We start from the raw sequence: 24,696 nt of genomic DNA, 5'->3' as shown, positions 1-24,696 counted from the left end.
TAGTCCCTTACCCTTCTTCCCAACTTAGTAACAGAACGTGAAGCCTCACCCACGATACGACGTGCGGTGAAGTATGGCCTGTTTGGCCTTAGAATAGCATTGAGACCTTGTGCGAATTAATAACTGAATTGTCAGAGTTTGGCACTGTACCGTCGAGTGCGACGTATTTCTATTAAGTAATAATAGTCTATCGTGTATGGTGCATTGTGCGGTTAGAGTTCTAAAGTGACCAGCATCTCCAACGCTTCCTCGTGTTATCTAGAGTCTTATCCAGGTTGGGCCGACCACATGGCGCTTTCATCCGAGGAGATCTAGGCGAGGACCGAGGGACATGTACACTGGATTACCTACCCGACGACTGCTGAGCCCTATGCGGCTGGAATATATATTTGCTTTGGTACTGTGATTTGTGGAGCGGATAATCGCCGACGCCTGTGAGTGTTGGATTTACCCCCGACAGGAGTCAAGTTGAGTCGGCGCTCAGAGAGACTGAGGTCGCCTAGCTTCTTCTTCACTGTGGAGCTACAGCCTACAAGAGAACCAAGGTGTATTCATCTGCGGATCAAGAGTCTATCGCACTGTCTTCTGTACTTGAAGTCTCCATAGATATCGTTGACCAGACGGTCTACTACCGACGGCTCTCCTACCCCCCCTACCGGCTTACAACCGGGAGGACCCCTTCCAGAATATCCCGCTATATCATTAAGTGTACCATAGATGTAATTCCCTAAGAGCCAGGTTGTATACTTGCTTCCTGCGTAACCAGAGATTGGACATTCAGTGTTGATTTGCCTACGAGTACTCATTTGCCTTACAAGTGCATTCAAATGATAAATGTAATAATACCTTTGATGTAATAAATATTCTAAACGAGTATTTGTGTGGAAACCGTATCATTGTGGAGGAGTTCTCATCTGATATACTTGTGTACGGTATGGCCAGAATAATGTACATACGACGGTAGTGGTTTAATGATACCATACTTGATTAATACAGTCAGGGAATTGTACCCCTCAGTTACAATTGGTCCTTCGAGCCCCGGATATAATAATTAGCGTAATATTAATATAATATTAATATTGACATGGCCGATGACGAACACTCCACAAACGGTTCTCCTAAGCTAGATCGCCCGCAGCGCAGACGGCAGCCACCTCCCTATCTAGAGGCATACGCTGTCAGTCCAATACCTAGCTTTAAAGGGAAATTAAATACGGATAAAATAACTAAAGCGGATAGTAAAATTATGTCCGACCCTATCAACCAGGCTACCCCGCCAACAGAGGCCCTAGTGGGTTCTAATGTAACTGACCAAGCTCACGGTAGGGACCAGGAGGGAACTGACACGACTTTATCCCCAGACAACGTCGACGAGGTAGTCCCCGGAGAGCTCCAGGATAAAGAAAGCCCTCCCGGGATGGAACCCGACCCACCACAAGAAGAGACGAGCACCCAGGAGATGGATCTCCTCGGTACGCAACAGGAGAACGGATCTCCAACAAGTACTGCCGGGAGCCGATCGCCCCGAACGGCGTCTTCCCCCAGCGAGGCGGACAAGATGCTGGCGCAAGCACTCATCGCCACCCTGGCAGCCTCCACCGAACGCGATCGACTTCAAGCGCAACAGACGCGCGAGCGCGAACATTTTGCAGGCGAGCGAGAGCGCTTCCAGGCGCAACAAAGGAGTGAAGACGACCGCATAAGACTGGAGACCAGACGCCTCCAGACAGAAGAGAACATTGAGAGAAGCCGCGCCGATGCACAGCACGCCGCCGCCAATGCACAGCGCGACGTCGCAAATGCACAGCTCCACGCCGCCCATGCCAGCGCCAATGCCCAGCGCGACGCCGCCAACGCACAGCGCGACGCCGCCCAGGCCAGCGCCAATGCGCAGCGCGACGCCGCCAATGCCCAGCGCGAAGCAGCGCGCGACGCAGCCCATGCCCAGCGCGAGGCCGAGCGCGACCGGCTGCAGGCGGAGCTGATGAACAAACTGGTTGCCATGGCGACACCCCCTCACTCCGCACGGAGCTCTCAGAGATCGTCAAGACATGGGTCTAGGACACATTCCCCTACCCGACGAAGCGACCCGGGACCCCGCCAACAGGAGGATCCTGTCCACGTCTCCGAACCCCCTCCCCGGCCGGTCCATACGAGACCCAGCAACCGGGAAGAACCGGACCACGCCGAGAGACTGAACAGAAGACTCCAGGTCCTAGCAGAGGGAGAGGAGGAGGAAGAGGAGGAATGTCAAGCCGACCAGCAGCAACGTACTCTGGCCCAGGAGGCCCAGTACAGCCCCGACCAGCAGCAACGTACTCTGGACCAGGAGGTCCAGTACAGCCCAGAAGTCAGCCCCAAGGCCCTGCGCTACAAACCCCCGACTCCACTCACGGGTGAGTTTGACGCACCGTCAGCCCCGAGGAACAGCACCTGGGTACCCGACCTTCGGTACCCACCAAGTACCAGCCCAAGACGACACGCACGGGGAGACTCGCCTAGGAGGCCTCTTCCCCAACGCTCACTGATGTGCCAGTCATCCATGGCATCGTACCTTGGCACACCGACGTTTCCAGACTTCACCCATGAGAACCGAGCACAGTACACGGAGCTACGGATGTGCTTAGAGACAATGATGGTTGATGTAGCTGATGAACGCCACAAGTATGCGATCCTATTGAAGCACCTCAAGGTGCCCCGAGCGCACAATATAGCGCTGGCCTATGCCAACTCTACTACCCCATACACAGCGGCTCTAGCAGCACTCGACCAACATTATGGACGCGTATGGGACTATGTGATACAGGAGATAAGAGACATTGACCGTCTCCCCCCAGCCAGAGACAACAGAGCATTAGATGACCTGTCTATCAAGGTACAGTCCCTGGTAGGGATGCTGGGGTCCCAAAAGGAAAAGGGTATCTACGAACTGTACGCTAACTCTAATGTAGAGAGGATATTAGAGAAGCTCCCTCCCGCCCGACAAGAGCGCTTCAGGCGGCAGAGAGACTACCGCGACCCCAACGGTCCAGAGGCATCCCTCCTAGACCTATCTGAGTTCCTCGCCAGGGAGGTCAGTAGCCTACGACTCGACACGTTCGTATGGAGTGGACCAAGCCCAAGACTCGGACCTCGGGGACAAACGGATAACCGCCGGTTGGTGACCGTTATGCACCAAGCCGAATCAGTACCGCAGCACAAGAACCACCACACCCCCTCGACGAAAGAGGACCAGTGGAAGATTGAGTGCCAGTACTGTGAGGGAGAACATCGGCTGTACCAATGAGACACTTTCGGTAAGCTGACCACGGACGAGGTGAGTCAGTGGACCAAGGACCACCGCCGCTGCTTCCGCTGCGCGCGCAGCCACCTAGCAGCTGAGTGCCGCCTGAAAAAGAAGTGCAGCAGGTGCGGTGGCACCCACCTGGAGGTCCTGCATGACATCAACAGGCGTCACCCAGGACAACAGAGTGGGCCCGTCGCGGTAATGTACCATGCCGAGGCGGTGGCACCAGTACCGAAGAGCCACCAGACCGCTCCCTACTGTACCTACTGCGACGGCGGACACTGGCTGGCACAGTGCGCCAAATATAAGACACTGAACCCCGTCCAAGTAGACCAGTGGCGTGAGGCGGCCCAGGCGGGCGCCGCTTACCACGCAGGGGCGGCCCAGGCAGGAGCCGCTTACCGCGCAGCACGGTGCGGAGCCCACCAGAAGGTCCAAGGCAATCAACCAACAGGAGTGCTCCACATTGACCAGCATAGCGGGACCCCCCGTGTGCTCCTCAAAGTGGTCAGAGTGCTCCTGAGCTACGAGGACAAGGTCCTGGACACTTACGCCGTCCTGGACGATGGGTCTGAAAAGACTCTCCTCCTCGCTTCCGCAGCAGCCCAGTTGGGCCTGCGAGGTGTCAAAGATACAATGACCATACGCACCATCAGAAGGGACCAGAAGACCATAAAGGGTGAAAAGGTCTCCTTCAAGATAGCAGCGGTGGACCAGCCCGAGAAGCAGTATAGTATAACTAACGTCTTCACTAGCCACGACATAGGCTTGTCTCAGTACACCTACCCCATCCCACAGCTGATGGCTAAGTATGTGCACCTACGTCAACTACCTATACCGCTTATCGACGGCGCCACACCGACCCTGCTCATCGGCTCCGACCACGCGGACCTCATTCTCCCAATTGAGGCGGCCCACATCGGACCCAAAGGATGCCCAGTCGCGGTTCAGACCCGACTGGGATGGACGCTCCAGGGCCCCCTCTACGGACTTGACAGTCAACCCACGTCTACACGCTGCCTACACACAGAGGCGAGCGACACCGGCCTCTCCCCCGTACAGCAGAGGCTATTGACATTAAGCGAGAGGCCCGTGAGAGAACCGTGGGCACCAGAGGGAGTTCGGAACTCCACCCCCCTCAGCTGCGCTCCAGACGTAGCTGACCTCGAACCCAGTACCCCAAGCGACTCCTTGACGGGGCGGCCGGGACCGGCCCCTCCTCAGATGGGGTACAGAGCAAACAAGAGAAACAGACGGAGGAGGAGAAAGCACAGCCAAGCACAGATCAAAGCAGTCTCAGGCCCGCTTCCTCCTAAGCCCCCCTTCATCCCGTCCAGTCGTCATGACCATAGACCAGTCACTACCCCGAGCTGCGTGGCCGGCCGGCCGCGTAAGCAAAGCGACCACTGGTGCCGACGGAAAGGTCAGAGTGGCAGAAGTGCTCGGCCAAGGGCGGACCTACAACCGACCCGTGGCGAGGCTGATAGAGTCGCCAAGGCTCCCCGACTCGCTTAATGACGACCATGACCCATGACTTTGTGAACTGACCGACCCCTCACAACGGACATTGAGTAGTGGACAGTGCGGTTAATCTGTCTCTGCTTAGCTAATTAGGTGGGACTAATTAGGGGGCGGCTGTTACAAAGGGTCAGATTAAACCGAATATATGTATTTATTGATTGATATATATTGCATAATATTTGTATATCGTTTGATATCCCTTGTATATTCTTTGTACATATACACGGAATATCCCTTTAGCCTACTATAGCCCATAATAGTTCATTCTCTTATTGGACAAAGGACCAGGCGCCAGGGGACCAGCCCCTGGCGTCAAGTTCAAAGGTACCGACGAGACATGTCCGTACTAGCCCCGGCTCCGCTCAGGGATACGGCTACCGAAATGAGAGTGGCACTATTTGTTCACCGTGCATATAAATATGGCGCAAGTAAATGTAGAAGACCCTTAGTCCCTTACCCTTCTTCCCAACTTAGTAACAGAACGTGAAGCCTCACCCACGATACGACGTGCGGTGAAGTATGGCCTGTTTGGCCTTAGAATAGCATTGAGACCTTGTGCGAATTAATAACTGAATTGTCAGAGTTTGGCACTGTACCGTCGAGTGCGACGTATTTCTATTAAGTAATAATAGTCTATCGTGTATGGTGCATTGTGCGGTTAGAGTTCTAAAGTGACCAGCATCTCCAACGCTTCCTCGTGTTATCTAGAGTCTTATCCAGGTTGGGCCGACCACATGGCGCTTTCATCCGAGGAGATCTAGGCGAGGACCGAGGGACATGTACACTGGATTACCTACCCGACGACTGCTGAGCCCTATGCGGCTGGAATATATATTTGCTTTGGTACTGTGATTTGTGGAGCGGATAATCGCCGACGCCTGTGAGTGTTGGATTTACCCCCGACAGGAGTCAAGTTGAGTCGGCGCTCAGAGAGACTGAGGTCGCCTAGCTTCTTCTTCACTGTGGAGCTACAGCCTACAAGAGAACCAAGGTGTATTCATCTGCGGATCAAGAGTCTATCGCACTGTCTTCTGTACTTGAAGTCTCCATAGATATCGTTGACCAGACGGTCTACTACCGACGGCTCTCCTACCCCCCCTACCGGCTTACAACCGGGAGGACCCCTTCCAGAATATCCCGCTATATCATTAAGTGTACCATAGATGTAATTCCCTAAGAGCCAGGTTGTATACTTGCTTCCTGCGTAACCAGAGATTGGACATTCAGTGTTGATTTGCCTACGAGTACTCATTTGCCTTACAAGTGCATTCAAATGATAAATGTAATAATACCTTTGATGTAATAAATATTCTAAACGAGTATTTGTGTGGAAACCGTATCATTGTGGAGGAGTTCTCATCTGATATACTTGTGTACGGTATGGCCAGAATAATGTACATAAGACGGTAGTGGTTTAATGATACCATACTTGATTAATACAGTCAGGGAATTGTACCCCTCAGTTACAGGGGTAGAAATAAATATCAGATCAACGATCAAATGTATATATAGTGTTCTTACCTTGTATCTGATGTAATGCAAAAGAAGTAATCCAATTATCTGATCGCCATTCCAAATACTGCTTGTGGAGGTCCGTACCACACTACCGACCGTTACACACTGACGGGCGGGCGGGGTTATTGTTCCAATGCGTCGTTGTATCCGACTACCTCGCTTGAGTATTTAAACTTCACCCGCACGCCTCGGATCGTCCCAGAAAATAAACTACACCATTCCCAGTGGAGTGCAATAGCCGCTGGAAGGCGTAGGTGGCGGTATTTGCCATTTTGCGAGCTCAGACCCATTCCCAACGATAACATCAGGCTGGATGGATGAAAATGAATGGATGTCACTAATAAAAGAAATACGCGCCATACTCAAGCGATGGCGCGTTAACCCGACTATCATTGTGACTGGCGCTGAATGAGTAGAATGTTGAAAGCAACTGTATGAGGTGACTCTTGGAATTCGATTTTTGACAGTAAAGATGATGATGATGATGATGATGATGATGATGATGATGATGATGATGATGATGATGATGATGATGATGATGATAATCTGAGTCTCTCATAGATGAAGACACAACCAGCATAATAACATTTGTTTTCTAATGCATGATCATGATGACGCATCGTGTCTCATACAGTGATTTATCTAGAGCACACTATTACATGTATCCACATCTGTCCTTTATCACTGTACATAATAATACTATAACACTGTACATACATTTGATTAGCACTATTACTCAGTAGTACTCATTTATATATTTTATATCCAGTTTAATCACCTGTACATTGTATATTGCACTTTATTTTACATTACATTTGGCACTCTGGTTAGATAAAAGAAGCAGTGAAGCTAGACCAGCACTTTCAGGTTCAAAATTTAATGGCAGCCTGAAACAGACATGTTTCTGAATTACATATTCCTTCTTCAGTGTTATAGCTTGAACCTGAGAGTGCTGGTCTGGCTTCACTGCTTCTTTTATATAATACTTAATGGGATTTCAGCACCCAGTGTCGTATCTTGAGAGCGCGGTCTAACTTGACTTTTGCACTCTGGTTAGATGCCAAACTTTGTGCTAAATTCGAATCTAATCTAATCTAATACATTCGTGTTATACACACACCTGATCGTGTGTGTGTGTGTGTGCAGGGCCGCCTGGGAGATATGCGAGGCCCTGTGCGAGATTTAAACGCGAGCCCCCCCCCCCCCCCCCAAAAGGTAAAAAAAAAAAAAAAAAAAAAAAATATATATATATATATATATATATGTATATATATATATATATATATTATTATTTTTTTTGTTCATACAGTCAACATTCTTAAATAATAGCGCTGCCCGAGGCTGGGCATGATACAGTCAACATATAGCAAGAGAGAGAGCGAGAGAGAGCTCCCGTTCTACAGTCAATATACAGCAGGGGTCTCAAACTCGCGGCCCGCGGGCCATTTGCGGCCCGCGGGATGATATTTTGCGGCCCCCTACTTGACGTCAAAGTGTAGTGTTAATGCGGCCCGCACGCAACTGTTTGCTGAGTCGTTGCGCGAGAGTTGGACGTTTTATGGGGCTGCGGCACTGCAGATATACCCTACTCCAATGATCCGCACGGACATTAGACGGTGTTGCACTCGCTACCCAGTCTGTACCAGTCGCAGAGACTCTGGCTAGTAGTGACGTTCGAATGTTGTGATTTTCGATGCAAAATAAATATTCAACATTCTCTTTTGAGACTCCGCCTCAGAGACTCTTATCCTTTGGCACTTGGAACTTGCTGTACTTTGCTTGCAGGTCTGCAGCCATTATTGCTGGGTTATGAATAGCACCAACTTTAGCCACGGGACCGTTGTCAAGCTAAGCTAGCTGACCTAGCTTGTCTTCCCCGCAAGGTTTTCACATTGACATTTGATAACGTTAGTCAGCTAACGCTAGTCAGTAGCTACTTGACTTAAATACGATTCACCGTGGGTGCATTATTGTTGATAGACGGACAGAGTGTCAGGTCCTGGAGAAAGGACAGGCCATCATCTGATTTGATGTAACGTAGCTAACGCTAGCTTTTCAGCTAATGCTATAATAACACCAAGCAAAACACATCCCGTCCGAGCTCCCCGTCACACGCTCTGTCGGGGACAATGGAATTTAAGAAAGTGTATCTGCTGTTAAAATGACAAACAGCATCACACTTTAAAACACGTTCATTTTATAATCCTCACTCCGCAGGAGATAAATTACGTCATGGGATCGGAGGCTAGAATTGATGTGTATTGATTGATTGATTGATTGAAAACTGTATTAACAGATTGCAGAACGGGTACAATACAGTACAGCTCAATACACACAATTGTTAAGGGGATGCAGACCAGAGAAAGACTTTCGTCTTGTTTACATCAGGGTCCCCCATTTTCAATTCATCAGGACATATATGACATACAGATACCAAGTCCTCACTCAGTGGCAAGAAGCCATTCTCTCTCTCTGATGCATACATAATAAAATAGTGTATGACTGAAGTGATGGAGGCCATGTTTGAAGGCAAACAAAAGCAAATCCCCCTCAGATCGCACAGCAACCAGAATAAACAGCTTTGTGATAGAATAAAAAAAATGCACAGTGCATTTCCATAGCTGTGGATGAGTCCACTGACACCACTGAGAAGCCTATGTTCTGAAGAACCGTTCATGTTCTGAAGAACTGTTCATGTTCTGAATTGTTATTGCTAAAGATTGAGACGATTGGATCAGTTGTACTTTTTTTTGGAATACTTGAAACCCTTTTTTTGTGGAATATTTGATGCGGCCCAGCCTCACCCAGACTCTACCTCCAGCGGCCCCCAGGTAAATTGAGTTTGAGACCCCTGATATACAGTGTACAGAGAGAGAGAGAGAGACACACACATTGGAAAGAAATTGAAATGCTATTTGGCCCTAAACAGAGAGTACACAGTGGCAGAATACCTGAGCACTGTGACTGAAGATCCTTGACTAGGTACAGACTCAGCGAGCACAGCCTAGCCATCGAGAAAGGCCGCCATAGGCAGACTGTGTGTGTTAGAAAGAGAGAGAGAGAGAGAGAGAGAGAGAGAGAGAGAGAGAGAGAGAGAGAGAGCATGTGTGTTTGTCGTGTGTGTGTGTTAGAGAGAGAGCATATATGAGAGAGATAAGCAAAGATGACCCCCTAAAGGATATTCAACTTTTAATGAAAGAACAAAACAGAAGGAAAAGATAACTTCACAAAGGCAACATGAATATACATAGATCCAAAAGGACAAAGATCAACACTTAAATCCAAAGAGAAGAGGGTCTATACCAGAGAAAACAAAGCAGCAAGGAGCCAATGGCCGACAGCTAAAGGCTAGCCAGGTAGGCTACTGACACCAGGCCACACACAGCTTTGGCCAACGGCCCAACGCTACCCAAGCTACACAAACAACCAAGACAATTCACACAGCACATGTCGTATCTCCAAATGTTGTGAAGTAACATATGTTTTGCCTGGAAAAAAACATCGTTATTAACAAAACATTCGGGAGGGGAAGGAAGGAAGAGTGGGGTAATGTCATGACATTTTCATTCATCTTACCTGCACCAAGGAACGCAGGGCGAAAGGCCGCAACACAGGTCTCCACGTTGACGAAAGGCCTCTCGCTGGCGGGACAAAAATAAGCTATGGCCGGAGCCTTGTCATGGTGCAGGCCCGACTACATCTTCTGTCAAAGATGATGTCGTAGTCAGAGTGCCAGAACCCCCTGCTATTCTCACGGCTAATGTCAATGGTCGTAGCACAAGCTAACAGCTAACTCTAGGCTAACTGATAGCATCAAGCTAACGTTCCCAGCCGAGCGCAGCCGGCAGCTAACGTCGTAGCTAAACAGCTAACTGGCTAACAGTTAGCTCAACCCGGCTATCGCTAACCATTAGCTAACGCAGAAGCAAGCTATGCGGCTACCACTGAAAAACTGTACAACGCGAGAAAAGCAATACAGGTGCTGACACCAGGCCACACACCGTTAGCTACTAGTACTACAACAGCTAGTCGGCCAGTTTGGCTCCAGAGAGAGAGAGAGAGAGAGAGAGAGATTCACGGCGGGAATAGAATAGAGTTAATAGAATAGGTTAAAAACTCACCAAACGTCCAAGAGGATGGAGACAACCGCGTGGAGTTGACGAAGTTCATCTGCCAAACGACCATCCTCTTCATCTTGGCTGCATGCGCTGTCTCTAGGTTAGCTAACGCTAGTTAGCCTTTAGCTAAGCTAGCTACTAGCCGACATCATCATGGCTATATCCCGACTGCACCATGACAAGGCTCCGGCCATAGCTTCTTTTTGTCCCGCCAGCGAGAGGCCTTTCGTCAACGTTCCTTGGTGACCGACCGACTGATAATGACCGACCTCTTCGTCTTGGCTGGCATAACTAAGCATAACCTCCAAAGTTGCACGCGCGAAATAGTCAAACGCAGCTGACGCACGCCGGCGTACACATGATGTAACCACTCCCTTCGTTGAAACCAATAGTATGTCTGCTGCAGAGCCCCAGAGCTCCAATAGTGAGTATGTCTGCTGCAGAGCCGCAGACCCAGGAACAAGTCAGACACATTCTACAAACGTGTCTAATGTGAAATATATAAGCATATAAGCAAAACTAGATTTTAGGTCTGTGATAAAAAAGGGCCTCGCGGAAAGGGGGGCCTCGCAAAAAAAAATAGATTTTTTTTTTTTATTTTTTTTTGTGCGAGGCCCCCCTTCCCGCGAGGCCCTGTGCGACCGCACTGCTCGCACACCCCCTGAGGCGGCCCTGTGTGTGTGTGTGTGTGTGTGTGTGTGTGTGTGTGTGTGTGTGTGTGTCACAGCCGGGCTCGCACAAGGTCCTTGAAGTGCTTAAAGTGCTTGATTTTTTTACAAAAGAAAGTCAAGGCCTGGAATCCTTGAAAACAGCAAAAGGTGCTTAAAAAGTCCTTGAAATTCAAATCAACCATTCACATTGAAAGTTTTGTTCATCCATGATAAGCATTTTATGAATCAAGAAATTGTATCTTTTTATTTCAAGTGTAACTAATTATCGGAAATTGGTTTTAAGCCATCAATATTGGATCCCATATCTTTTTCTATAAAAAACAGCATTTAAAAGTGAATCGTATCCTTTTAATAAATGCCATTTTAAAATGAAAAACAGTGCTTGTAAAAGTACTTGAAAGTCCTTGAATAAAATGTTGCGATGTCTGTGTGGAACCCCGTCAGCGGACGTCTCCAGGATGTGTGACGTGTCCCCGGAGCCCACCGGGCCAGTGGGCCAGTACCACCACCCGGAGCCCACCGGTCCAGTGGACCAGTACCACCACCCGGAGCCCACCGGTCCAGTGGGCCAGTACCACCACCCGGAGCCCACCGGTCCAGTGGGCCAGTACCACCACCCGGAGCCCACCGGTCCAGTGGGCGGCTCGTCGGACCAGTACCACCACTCGGAGCCCACCGGTCCAGTGGGCGGGGCGTCGGACCAGTACCACCACCCGGAGCCCGCCAGCCCCACCCTGCACGGCGAGTGGTCGGACCAGTACCACCACGTGGAGCCCGCCAGCCCCACCCTGCACGGCGAGTCGTCGGACCAGTACCACCACGTGGAGCCCGCCAGCCCCACCCTGCACGGCGAGTCGTCGGACCAGTACCACCACGTGGAGCGCTGGCAGAAGCTGCGCACCGCCGTCCGCAAGCTGGAGTTCTGGGAGAACTTCACCTCCGAGCTCGTCGGCAGCGGCTTCTTCTCCAGAGTCTACAAGGTACTGAGGCTGTTTCCAGAGTCTACAAGGTACTGTGGCTGAGGCTTCTTCTCCAGAGTCTACAAGGTACTGAGGCTGTTTCTCCAGAGTCTACAAGGTACTGAGGCTGAGGCTTCTTCTCCAGAGTCTACAAGGTACTGAGGCTGTTTCTCCAGAGTCTACAAGGTACTGAGGCTGAGGCTTCTTCTCCAGAGTCTACAAGGTACTGAGGCTGTTTCTCCAGAGTCTACAAGGTACTGAGGCTGAGGCTTCTTCTCCAGAGTCTACAAGGTACTGAGGCTGTTTCTCCAGAGTCTACAAGGTACTGAGGCTTCTTCTCCAGAGTCTACAAGGTACTGAGGCTGAGGCTTCTTCTCCAGAGTCTACAAGGTACTGAGGCTGTTTCTCCAGAGTCTACAAGGGACTGAGGCTGAGGCTTCTTCTCCAGAGTCTACAAGGTACTGAGGCTTCTTCTCCAGAGTCTACAAGGTACTGAGGCTGAGGCTTCTTCTCCAGAGTCTACAAGGTACTGAGGCTTCTTCTCCAGAGTCTACAAGGTACTGAGGCTTCTTCTCCAGAGTCTACAAGGTACTGAGGCTTCTTCTCCAGAGTCTACAAGGTACTGAGGCTGAGGCTTCTTCTCCAGAGTCTACAAGGTACTGAGGCTGAGGCTTCTTCTCCAGAGTCTACAAGGTACTGAGGCTTCTTCTCCAGAGTCTACAAGGTACTGAGGCTGAGGCTTCTTCTCCAGAGTCTACAAGGTACTGAGGCTTCTTCTCCAGAGTCTACAAGGTACTGAGGCTTCTTCTCCAGAGTCTACAAGGTACTGAGACTGAGGCTTCTTCTCCAGAGTCTACAAGGTACTGAGGCTGTGGCTTCTTCTCCAGAGTCTACAAGGTACTGAGGCTGTTTCTCCAGAGTCTACAAGGTACTGAGGCTGAGGCTTCTTCTCCAGAGTCTACAAGGTACTGAGGCTGTTTCTCCAGAGTCTACAAGGTACTGAGGCTGAGGCTTCTTCTCCAGAGTCTACAAGGTACTGAGGCTGTTTCTCCAGAGTCTACAAGGTACTGAGGCTGAGGCTTCTTCTCCAGAGTCTACAAGGTACTGAGGCTGTTTCTCCAGAGTCTACAAGGTACTGAGGCTTCTTCTCCAGAGTCTACAAGGTACTGAGGCTGAGGCTTCTTCTCCAGAGTCTACAAGGTACTGAGGCTGTTTCTCCAGAGTCTACAAGGGACTGAGGCTGAGGCTTCTTCTCCAGAGTCTACAAGGTACTGAGGCTTCTTCTCCAGAGTCTACAAGGTACTGAGGCTGAGGCTTCTTCTCCAGAGTCTACAAGGTACTGAGGCTTCTTCTCCAGAGTCTACAAGGTACTGAGGCTTCTTCTCCAGAGTCTACAAGGTACTGAGGCTTCTTCTCCAGAGTCTACAAGGTACTGAGGCTGAGGCTTCTTCTCCAGAGTCTACAAGGTACTGAGGCTGAGGCTTCTTCTCCAGAGTCTACAAGGTACTGAGGCTTCTTCTCCAGAGTCTACAAGGTACTGAGGCTGAGGCTTCTTCTCCAGAGTCTACAAGGTACTGAGGCTTCTTCTCCAGAGTCTACAAGGTACTGAGGCTTCTTCTCCAGAGTCTACAAGGTACTGAGGCTGAGGCTTCTTCTCCAGAGTCTACAAGGTACTGAGGCTGTGGCTTCTTCTCCAGAGTCTACAAGGTACTGAGGCTGAGGCTTCTTCTCCAGAGTCTACAAGGTACTGAGGCTTCTTCTCCAGAGTCTACAAGGTACTGAGGCAGCGGCTTCTTCTCCAGAGTCTACAAGGTACTGAGGCTGTGGCTTCTTCTCCAGAGTCTACAAGGTACTGAGGCTTCTTCTCCAGAGTCTACAAGGTACTGAGGCTTCTTCTCCAGAGTCTACAAGGTACTGAGGCTGAGGCTTCTTCTCCAGAGTCTACAAGGTACTGAGGCTGCGGCTTCTTCTCCAGAGTCTACAAGGTACTGAGGCTTCTTCTCCAGAGTCTACAAGGTACTGAGGCTTCTTCTCCAGAGTCTACAAGGTACTGAGGCTTCTTCTCCAGAGTCTACAAGGTACTGAGGCTGAGGCTTCTTCTCCAGAGTCTACAAGGTACTGAGGCTTCTTCTCCAGAGTCTACAAGGTACTGAGGCTGTGGCTTCTTCTCCAGAGTCTACAAGGTACTGAGGCTTCTTCTTCAGAGTCTACAAGGTACTGAGGCTGTGGCTTCTTCTCCAGAGTCTACAAGGTACTGAGGCTGAGGCTTCTTCTCCAGAGTCTACAAGGTACTGAGGCTTCTTCTCCAGAGTCTACAAGGTACTGAGGCTGAGGCTTCTTCTCCAGAGTCTACAAGGTACTGAGGCTTCTTCTCCAGAGTCTACAAGGTACTGAGGCTGTGGCTTCTTCTCCAGAGTCTACAAGGTACTGAGGCTGAGGCTTCTTCTCCAGAGTCTACAAGGTACTGAGGCTTCTTCTCCAGAGTCTACAAGGTACTGAGGCTGAGGCTTCTTCTCCAGAGTCTACAAGGTACTGAGGCTGAGGCTTCTTCTCCAGAGTCTACAAGGTACTGAGGCTTCTTCTCCAGAGTCTACAAGGTACTGAGGCTGAGGCTTCTTCTCCAGAGTCTACAAGGTACTGAGGCTTCTTCTCCAGAGTCTACAAGGTACTGAGGCTTCTTCTCCAGAGTCTACAAGGTACTGAGGCTTCTTCTCCAGAGTCTACAAGGTACTGAGGCTGTTTCCCCGAACCCTGTTTTCGGGACTCGAACTTCGTCAGGGTTTTTCCGAACGAACGTTCGAACCTTCGTTTTTTAATTAAAAATAAAGAAATTATAAAAGAATTTACAAATTTTTTTTTTGATCCACTTTTTCTCCCATTTTTTTCTATATTTTCTCCCATCCCAATTTCGTATCATCCAATTCAACCCTCCCCTGTCACGAACGCTGTTTCTTGCCTCCCACAAGCCGGCTGCAATGTGGACTAAGTCATACATAGCACAAGTCCCCTCCGGTACTTGAGGTAACAGCAGTCGCATCTTTTCACCTGCGCAGCTCGATCTCTCAGTGTCGAGGAGTAACGCGTGGGAGGCTCACGCTGCCCCCGACACTTCCTGATTCTACTGCGCAGGCGCACCAACCGACTTGTAGGAGTCGCTTGTTCACAACGTTCGATCCCCACCCTTCAGTTTCCCTCCCCGTAATACGGCCAATGTGTATTACTGCGGACGACCAGCTAAACTGAAAACAATGTGGAGAGCTGGATTCGAACACGCGAATCCTAGCGTCTCCACACTGGTGGCGAGTGCCTTGCCCACTACACCACCTAGCCGCCCAGAATTTACAAAATTATTATTATTATTTCTTTTTTATACTCAAACTGAATCCTCAATTTTAATAAAGTGATTAATCTGATTAAATTAGTCATTTATTTTTATTAAATCAACGTTCCAGCCCCAGACCCAGCCCAGGGAGAAGCCCCAGCCCAACTAAATCAATTAAATCAACTTTCTTTAATGAATATAACTCATCAGTTTCTATCAGTTAATACTATAATATTAGTGTAGCCTAATCTTTATCTGCAACTGTGAAGAAAAACCCCATTGGTTTAAACAGAATTAATAGAAAAAAAAAAGAAAAAAAAATTTAATAAAAAGAATAAATTCTAATGTTGATTTAGACGTTTGGGCTCAGCCCTACAAGGTACCTACCGCTCTTCTCCCCCAGACCGACCGGTCGCATCTCCGTCACTGCCTCTCCCCCCCCGCTGCTGAATCCCTCATCCACGCCTTCATCTCCTCCCTCCTGGACTACTGTAACTCCCTCCTCACTGGCATCACCTCCCGCTCCCTCCATAAACTTCAGATGGTCCAGAACTCAGCCGCCCGCCTCCTCACTAACACCCGGTCCCGCGACCACATCACTCCTGTCCTCCACTCCCTCCACTGGTCCCGATCAAGGAACGCATTAACTTCAAAACACTACTCCTCACCTTCAAAGCCCTCCATAGCCTGCCCCCCCCCCCTACCTGACTGACCTCCTTCTCCCCTACCGCCCCACCCGTTCCTAGGGATGGGAATTGATAAGATTTTATCGATACGATTCCATTATCGATTCTGCTTATCGGTGCGATTCTTTATCAATTCCCTTATCGATTCCTGATCACTTTATATTTTAAATAAAGAAATTGGAAATGCAACAGAACTAAGCTGGTTAGATGCAACTTGACATTTCTGATTGTCATTTATAATTTATTGTTGAGCCCCCATGTCAGAAAAATACAAAAACTGTAAAAAATAAATGAACTATACACTTAAATAAAATAATGTATTTACATTTAGTCATTTAGCTGACGCTTTTATCCAAAGCGACTTACAAGTTCTGTACGACAAGTCATCAGGAAGGGCACAACTCTATCAGCTGAGTAACAATGTTCATCAAAGTGTCCAGTGCTATAGTGTAGGCTAGTTTATTAGGACAAGTGCATGACAGTAAGGTTAGTTAGGGTTAGACTTTATGTATTAATTATTTTATATAATGGTTGAAGAAGTGCATCTTTAGTCGACGGCGAATTGGCCGGGTTTCGGCTGCTGTCCTAACTGGGGTGGGTAGTTCATTCCACCATTGTGGGGCAAGGACTGAGAATAGGCGGCTTCTCCTTGATGAGCCTCCCGGAGCTCGGATAGGAGGAGTAGGTCTGAGACGGCCAGAAGATGCAGAGCGGAGGGGTAGGAAGAGATTCTCTTAAACTAATTTAATCTATTGAACTGTAGTTGCATTCAACAGGTCGTTATTGCAAAAGATAATTCGTTATCAATAACCTACCTGTATAAATAAAGGTTAAAAGTCTAAACATAACTGACACATAAGTAACATGACTAGGGTTGGGCCCCGAAAACTGGTTCTAATTAGGAACCGGTTCCTAACTTCCGGTTCTGGAACCGGAAGTAACATATCTACATTTCGATTCTTAAAATCGAATTTCTTTTGAAATTCGTTTACTTTGTTAATTAATACCCTAGTTACAGTACAGCAACCAAATTAAACTGTATCAAGTCAACTGAAAATGTGAATAGTATGAAAAAAATGTAAAATTTCCACAAAAAAATATATTCTCCTGCAAAATAAGCTGTGACCTGCACCTCAAAGAATCGGAAGCGAGAATCGTTCAGAACAGGAATCGATATGGAGAATCGGAATCGGAACCGGAATCGTTCAAATCCAAACGATGCCCAACCCTAAACATCTAGGAAAGCAATTCACCTACAGAAATTCCGAGGCTTCTACCTCCTCTGATGTCACACACACACACACACACACACACACACACACACACACACACACACACACACACACACACACACACACACACACACACACACACACACACACACACACACACACACACGCACACACACAGCTCAGTGGTCTCTCTGTTATCATGAGCATGGCTATTTTAGCTAGCTAGCCGCTAATGTAAATGAATGACGCAAACCACTTTCACTTTTCACTGTACATAGAAACAGCGGGAGCATTTCGGGACCATATGCGACGAAAAACGGTCACAATTTCAAGCCCTTTAGGTTTTCCTAGTCAAGGAATCAAATAGTCTGCTATGGCTGCATGCGTGGCGCTAACGTTATTGTTTTAAAATGCGCAACTGTCGGAAAAACATGGCATCGATAAGAGGAATCGATAGTCACAGAGGCATGCGATTCCAGGAATCGGACAATTAGGAAGCGGTTCCCAATGTATACCAGGGGAGTATACCAGTCATGTTCATCACCCTCTTGTTCATCATCAGATAACAGTGCTTGAACAGATAAATGCATTTTCTCAAATTCATTCATCAAAACGTCAAAGGCTTGCAATTGCTCATTCACTTTTCTCAAGTCACGTCCACGTCATCAAATCCGTCACACAGCGGATCTCCTCAGACATTTTAATCCCAGTTACAATATCACAATAACGTGTGAGTGACAGTGATACAATTCAACAATCCACAGATTCAGATTCCTCGTAATTCACATCTACAATCAACGCATAAAGACGCTTCAATGTATGCTTGAATGAAACACAATCCGGGCGCTCCGTTAAGCAAATACATCCACAGCAAAGAATATGAAACGAATCAGAGCCAAACGCCAGAGGTTTCATTTAGGGCTGTCAGTTTATCGCGTTAATTAGATTAATTAATTACACAGCAAATTATCGCGTTATGAAAATGTACTCAAAATGAATAATACAAAGAAAATCTATTTTCTTTTAAAAATATTTGTTTATCTCATTCATTCAAGAACGTAGAATACACATTTACAAATATTTTTTTTTATTTGCATGTTCTTGGTATCTGATTGTTGGGACACCTATGGATCTCAGGGAATGTATTCCCAGTGTCAGAAATACTGTGTCTGTTACTAGGCTTGAGTAAATTGTAATGAACCAAAATGAGAATATCAATAATTTTTTTTTTTTTATCTTTGACTGTGAATAACACCATGCTAAAATTTACCAGACTTGAAAAATCTAAGCAAATGAATAAAGGGAAGATGATTAAACAGAAGGTTTTGTAGATACAGTGCTGAATTCTGCCAACCGGACAGATGCTATTTGAAATATGATTATAGAATATAGAATATCAGGCCTAAAATGGTTATGCGATTAAAATGAGATTAATTAGATTAATTAATTACAAATCCTGTAATTAATTAGATAAATTTTTTTAATCGCATGACAGCACTAGTTTCATTCATTAAAAATATCCCTGCCGGATTCACATTTGCAATGCTCCGTTATTAAAATAACCACATAGTGTGTGTCGCGACTCGCGAGCGGCGTATAGATATGACGTGCATTATTTAGGACAAAGTAAATCCATAGGCTGAATATGATTTATTATCAGCATTTTAGGTCTATTATTTTATATTTCAAAAGCCCCCTCTAGAAAAACGAAGCACAAAAGCATAATTCAGAATGGTATAATGGTGAGGAAGGGAGCTGGCATTTTTTTGCGAGGGCGTGGCCAGTTTATCCAGCTAACTGAACTAAACCCTGCGCTGGAGCAGGTTCAAACTTTTCGATCTGTTGCCATAGTGATTTAGACAAACGTGCTTCGGGGAACGTCTGTGTCTTATGTCAAGTTATCCTGAAGATTATCCGGCTAACTCAGTTAGCCGCGTACGGTCGGGGAATAGGGTCTGATGAAAATCAGTTCTGAAACAAAGCAATTGAGAGAGAAGAGGGAGAATCTCACACATCTACTGTAGGCTTTGTCCCTGATGAAATGAGCTAGAAAGTACTGGTGACAATATCAATATTCAGATTCAGATTCAGATGAATAATAATGCCACTTGTGTTATCTTGACCCCTCTCTATCGCCCCCTGTAGGTGATGCACAGTACAAGTCGCAAGGTGATGGTGGTGAAGATCTATAAGAATGATGTCGACCAGGACAGCATCATACGAGAGATCAGCCTGCTGCAGAAACTGTCTCACCCCAACATAGTCAGGTAGGCTGTCTCACCCCAACATAGTCAGGTAGGCTGTCTCACCCCAACATAGTCAGGTAGGCTGTCTCACCCCAACATATCAACAAACTTATCAACAAGCCCTACTTATCAACAAACTTATCAACAAGCCCTACGTATCAACAAACTTATCAACAAGCCTGACTTATCAACAAACCCTACTTATCAACAAACTTATCAACAAGCCTGACTTATCAACAAACTTATCAGCAAGCCTGACTTATCAACAAGCCTGACTTATCAACAAGCCCTACTTATCAACAAGCCTGACTTATCAACAAACTTATCAGCAAGCCTGACTTATCAACAAGCCTGACTTATCAACAAGCCCTACTTATCAACAAGCCTGACTTATCAACAAACTTATCAACAAGCCTGACTCATCAACAAGCCCTACTTATCAACAAGCCTGACTTATCAACAAACTTATCAACAAGCCTGACTCATCAACAAGCCCTACTTATCAGCAAGCCTGACTTATCAACAAGCCTGACTTATCAACAAGCCTGACTTATCAACAAGCCTGACTTATCAACAAGCCCTACTTATCAACACACTTATCAACAAGCCCTACTCATCAACAAGCCTGACTTATCAACAAGCCCTACTTATCAACAAACGTATCAACAAGCCCTACTCATCAACAAGCCTGACTTATCAACAAGCCTGACTTATCAACAAGCCTGACTTATCAACAAGCCCTACTTATCAACAAGCCTGACTTATCAACAAGCCCTACTTATCAACAAGCCTGACTTATCAACAAGCCTGACTTATCAACAAGCCCTACTTATCAACAAACCCTACTTATCAACAAGCCTGACTTATCAACAAGCCTGACTTATCAACAAGCCTGACTTATCAACAAGCCCTACTTATCAACAAGCCCTACTTATCAACAAGCCCTACTCATCAACAAGCCCTACTTATCAACAAGCCCTACTCATCAACAAGCCTGACTTATCAACAAGCCCTACTTATCAACAAGCCTGACTTATCAACAAGCCCTACTTATCAACAAGCCTGACTTATCAACAAGCCCTACTTATCAACAAGCCTGACTCATCAACAAGCCCTACTCATCAACAAGCCCTACTTATCAACAAGCCTGACTTATCAACAAGCCTGACTTATCAACAAGCCCTACTCATCAACAAGCCTGACTTATCAACAAGCCTGACTTATCAACAAGCCCTACTTATCAACAAGCCTGACTCATCAACAAGCCCTACTCATCAACAAGCCCTACTCATCAACAAGCCTGACTTATCAACAAGCCTGACTTATCAACAAGCCCTACTTATCAACAAGCCTGACTTATCAACAAGCCCTACTTATCAACAAGCCTGACTTATCAACAAGCCCTACTTATCAACAAGCCTGACTTATCAACAAGCCCTACTTATCAACAAGCCTGACTTATCAACAAGCCCTACTTATCAACAAGCCCTACTTATCAACAAGCCCTACTTATCAACAAGCCTGACTTATCAACAAGCCCTACTTATCAACAAGCCTGACTTATCAACAAGCCCTACTTATCAACAAGCCCTACTTATCAACAAGCCCTACTCATCAACAAGCCCTACTTATCAACAAGCCTGACTTATCAACAAGCCCTACTCATCAACAAGCCCTACTTATCAACAAGCCTGACTTATCAACAAGCCCTACTTATCAACAAGCCTGACTTATCAACAAACTTATCAACAAGCCTGACTTATCAACAAGCCCTACTTATCAACAAGCCTGACTTATCAACAAGCCCTACTTATCAACAAGCCCTACTTATCAACAAGCCTGACTTATCAACAAGCCTGATTATCAACAAGCCTGACTCATCAACAAGCCTGACTTATCAACAAGCCCTACTTATCAACAAGCCCTACTTATCAACAAGCCTGACTTATCAACAAGCCTGACTTATCAACAAGCCTGACTTATCAACAAGCCTGACTTATCAACAAGCCCTACTTATCAACAAGCCTGACTTATCAACAAGCCCTACTTATCAACAAGCCCTACTTATCAACAAGCCCTACTTATCAACAAGCCTGACTTATCAACAAGGCCTACTCATCAACAAGCCCTACTTATCAACAAGCCCTACTTATCAACAAGCCTGACTTATCAACAAGGCCTACTCATCAACAAGCCCTACTTATCAACAAGCCCTACTTATCAACAAGCCCTACTTATCAACAAGCCTGACTTATCAACAAGGCCTACTCATCAACAAGCCCTACTTATCAACAAGCCCTACTTATCAACAAGCCCTACTTATCAACAAGGCCTACTCATCAACAAGCCTGACTTATCAACAAGCCCTACTTATCAACAAGCCCTACTTATCAACAAGCCTGACTTATCAACAAGCCCTACTTATCAACAAGCCCTACTTATCAACAAGCCCTACTTATCAACAAGACTGACTTATCAACAAGACTGACTTATCAACAAGCCCTACTTATCAACAAGCCCTACTTATCAACAAGCCCTACTTATCAACAAGCCCTACTTATCAACAAGCCTGACTTATCAACAAGACTGACTTATCAACAAGCCCTACTTATCAACAAGCCCTACTTATCAACAAGCCCTACTTATCAACAAGCCTGACTTATCAACAAGCCCTACTTATCAACAAGCCCTACTTATCAACAAGCCCTACTTATCAACAAGCCTGACTTATCAACAAGCCTGACTTATCAACAAGCCTGACTTATCAACAAGCCCTACTTATCAACAAGCCTGACTTATCAACAAGCCCTACTTATCAACAAGCCCTACTTATCAACAAGCCTGACTTATCAACAAGCCCTACTTATCAACAAGCCCTACTTATCAACAAGCCCTACTTATCAACAAGCCTGACTTATCAACAAGCCCTACTTATCAACAAGCCCTACTTATCAACAAGGCCTACTCATCAACAAGCCTGACTTATCAACAAGCCTGACTTATCAACAAGCCCTACTTATCAACAAGCCTGACTTATCAACAAGCCCTACTTATCAACAAGCCCTACTTATCAACAAGGCCTACTCATCAACAAGCCTGACTTATCAACAAGCCTGACTTATCAACAAGCCCTACTTATCAACAAGCCCTACTTATCAACAAGCCCTACTTATCAACAAGCCCTACTTATCAACAAGACTGACTTATCAACAAGCCCTACTTATCAACAAGCCCTACTTATCAACAAGACTGACTTATCAACAAGCCCTACTTATCAACAAGCCCTACTTATCAACAAGCCCTACTTATCAACAAGACTGACTTATCAACAAGCCCTACTTATCAACAAGCCCTACTTATCAACAAGACTGACTTATCAACAAGGCCTACTCATCAACAAGCCCTACTTATCAACAAGCCCTACTTATCAACAAGCCCTACTTATCAACAAGCCCTACTTATCAACAAGCCCTACTCATCAACAAGCCCTACTTATCAACAAGCCCTACTTATCAACAAGCCCTACTTATCAACAAGACTGACTTATCAACAAGCCCTACTTATCAACAAGCCCTACTTATCAACAAGCCCTACTTATCAACAAGCCCTACTTATCAACAAGCCCTACTTATCAACAAGCCTGACTTATCAACAAGCCCTACTTATCAACAAGACTGACTTATCAACAAGCCCTACTTATCAACAAGCCCTACTTATCAACAAGCCCTACTTATCAACAAGCCCTACTTATCAACAAGACTGACTTATCAACAAGCCCTACTTATCAACAAGCCCTACTTATCAACAAGACTGACTTATCAACAAGCCCTACTTATCAACAAGCCCTACTTATCAACAAGCCCTACTTATCAACAAGACTGACTTATCAACAAGCCCTACTTATCAACAAGCCCTACTTATCAACAAGACTGACTTATCAACAAGGCCTACTCATCAACAAGCCCTACTTATCAACAAGCCCTACTTATCAACAAGCCCTACTTATCAACAAGCCCTACTTATCAACAAGCCCTACTCATCAACAAGCCCTACTTATCAACAAGCCCTACTTATCAACAAGCCCTACTTATCAACAAGACTGACTTATCAACAAGCCCTACTTATCAACAAGCCCTACTTATCAACAAGCCCTACTTATCAACAAGCCCTACTTATCAACAAGCCCTACTTATCAACAAGCCTGACTTATCAACAAGCCCTACTTATCAACAAGCCCTACTCATCAACAAGCCCTACTTATCAACAAGCCTGACTTATCAACAAGCCCTACTCATCAACAAGCCCTACTTATCAACAAGCCTGACTTATCAACAAGCCCTACTTATCAACAAGCCTGACTTATCAACAAACTTATCAACAAGCCTGACTTATCAACAAGCCCTACTTATCAACAAGCCTGACTTATCAACAAGCCCTACTTATCAACAAGCCCTACTTATCAACAAGCCTGACTTATCAACAAGCCTGATTATCAACAAGCCTGACTCATCAACAAGCCTGACTTATCAACAAGCCCTACTTATCAACAAGCCCTACTTATCAACAAGCCTGACTTATCAACAAGCCTGACTTATCAACAAGCCTGACTTATCAACAAGCCTGACTTATCAACAAGCCCTACTTATCAACAAGCCTGACTTATCAACAAGCCCTACTTATCAACAAGCCCTACTTATCAACAAGCCCTACTTATCAACAAGCCTGACTTATCAACAAGGCCTACTCATCAACAAGCCCTACTTATCAACAAGCCCTACTTATCAACAAGCCTGACTTATCAACAAGGCCTACTCATCAACAAGCCCTACTTATCAACAAGCCCTACTTATCAACAAGCCCTACTTATCAACAAGCCTGACTTATCAACAAGGCCTACTCATCAACAAGCCCTACTTATCAACAAGCCCTACTTATCAACAAGCCCTACTTATCAACAAGGCCTACTCATCAACAAGCCTGACTTATCAACAAGCCCTACTTATCAACAAGCCCTACTTATCAACAAGCCTGACTTATCAACAAGCCCTACTTATCAACAAGCCCTACTTATCAACAAGCCCTACTTATCAACAAGACTGACTTATCAACAAGACTGACTTATCAACAAGCCCTACTTATC

At 46.5% G+C, this 24,696-nt stretch overlaps 1 protein-coding gene across 1 annotated transcript in view; it reads left to right on the top strand.

Moving 5' to 3' along the window:
* Positions 1–11,569: 11,569 nt before the first annotated feature.
* Positions 11,570–24,696, top strand: part of LOC311248866 (dual specificity testis-specific protein kinase 1-like) — a gene marked incomplete at its 5' end in the record, with an annotated part of 62,756 nt that continues 49,629 nt past the window's right edge. The window contains 2 exons of the mRNA XM_084338095.1: positions 11,570–12,091; positions 19,456–19,577. Coding sequence (XP_084194221.1) covers positions 11,570–12,091; positions 19,456–19,577 — 644 coding nt within the window. The remainder of the gene's footprint in view (positions 12,092–19,455; positions 19,578–24,696) is intronic.

This window comes from Notolepis coatsorum, assembly GCF_963971535.1.
Source record: "Notolepis coatsorum genome assembly, chromosome: 1".
NCBI lineage: Eukaryota > Metazoa > Chordata > Actinopteri > Aulopiformes > Paralepididae > Notolepis > Notolepis coatsorum.
This window is presented reverse-complemented; position numbering and strand designations above follow the sequence as displayed.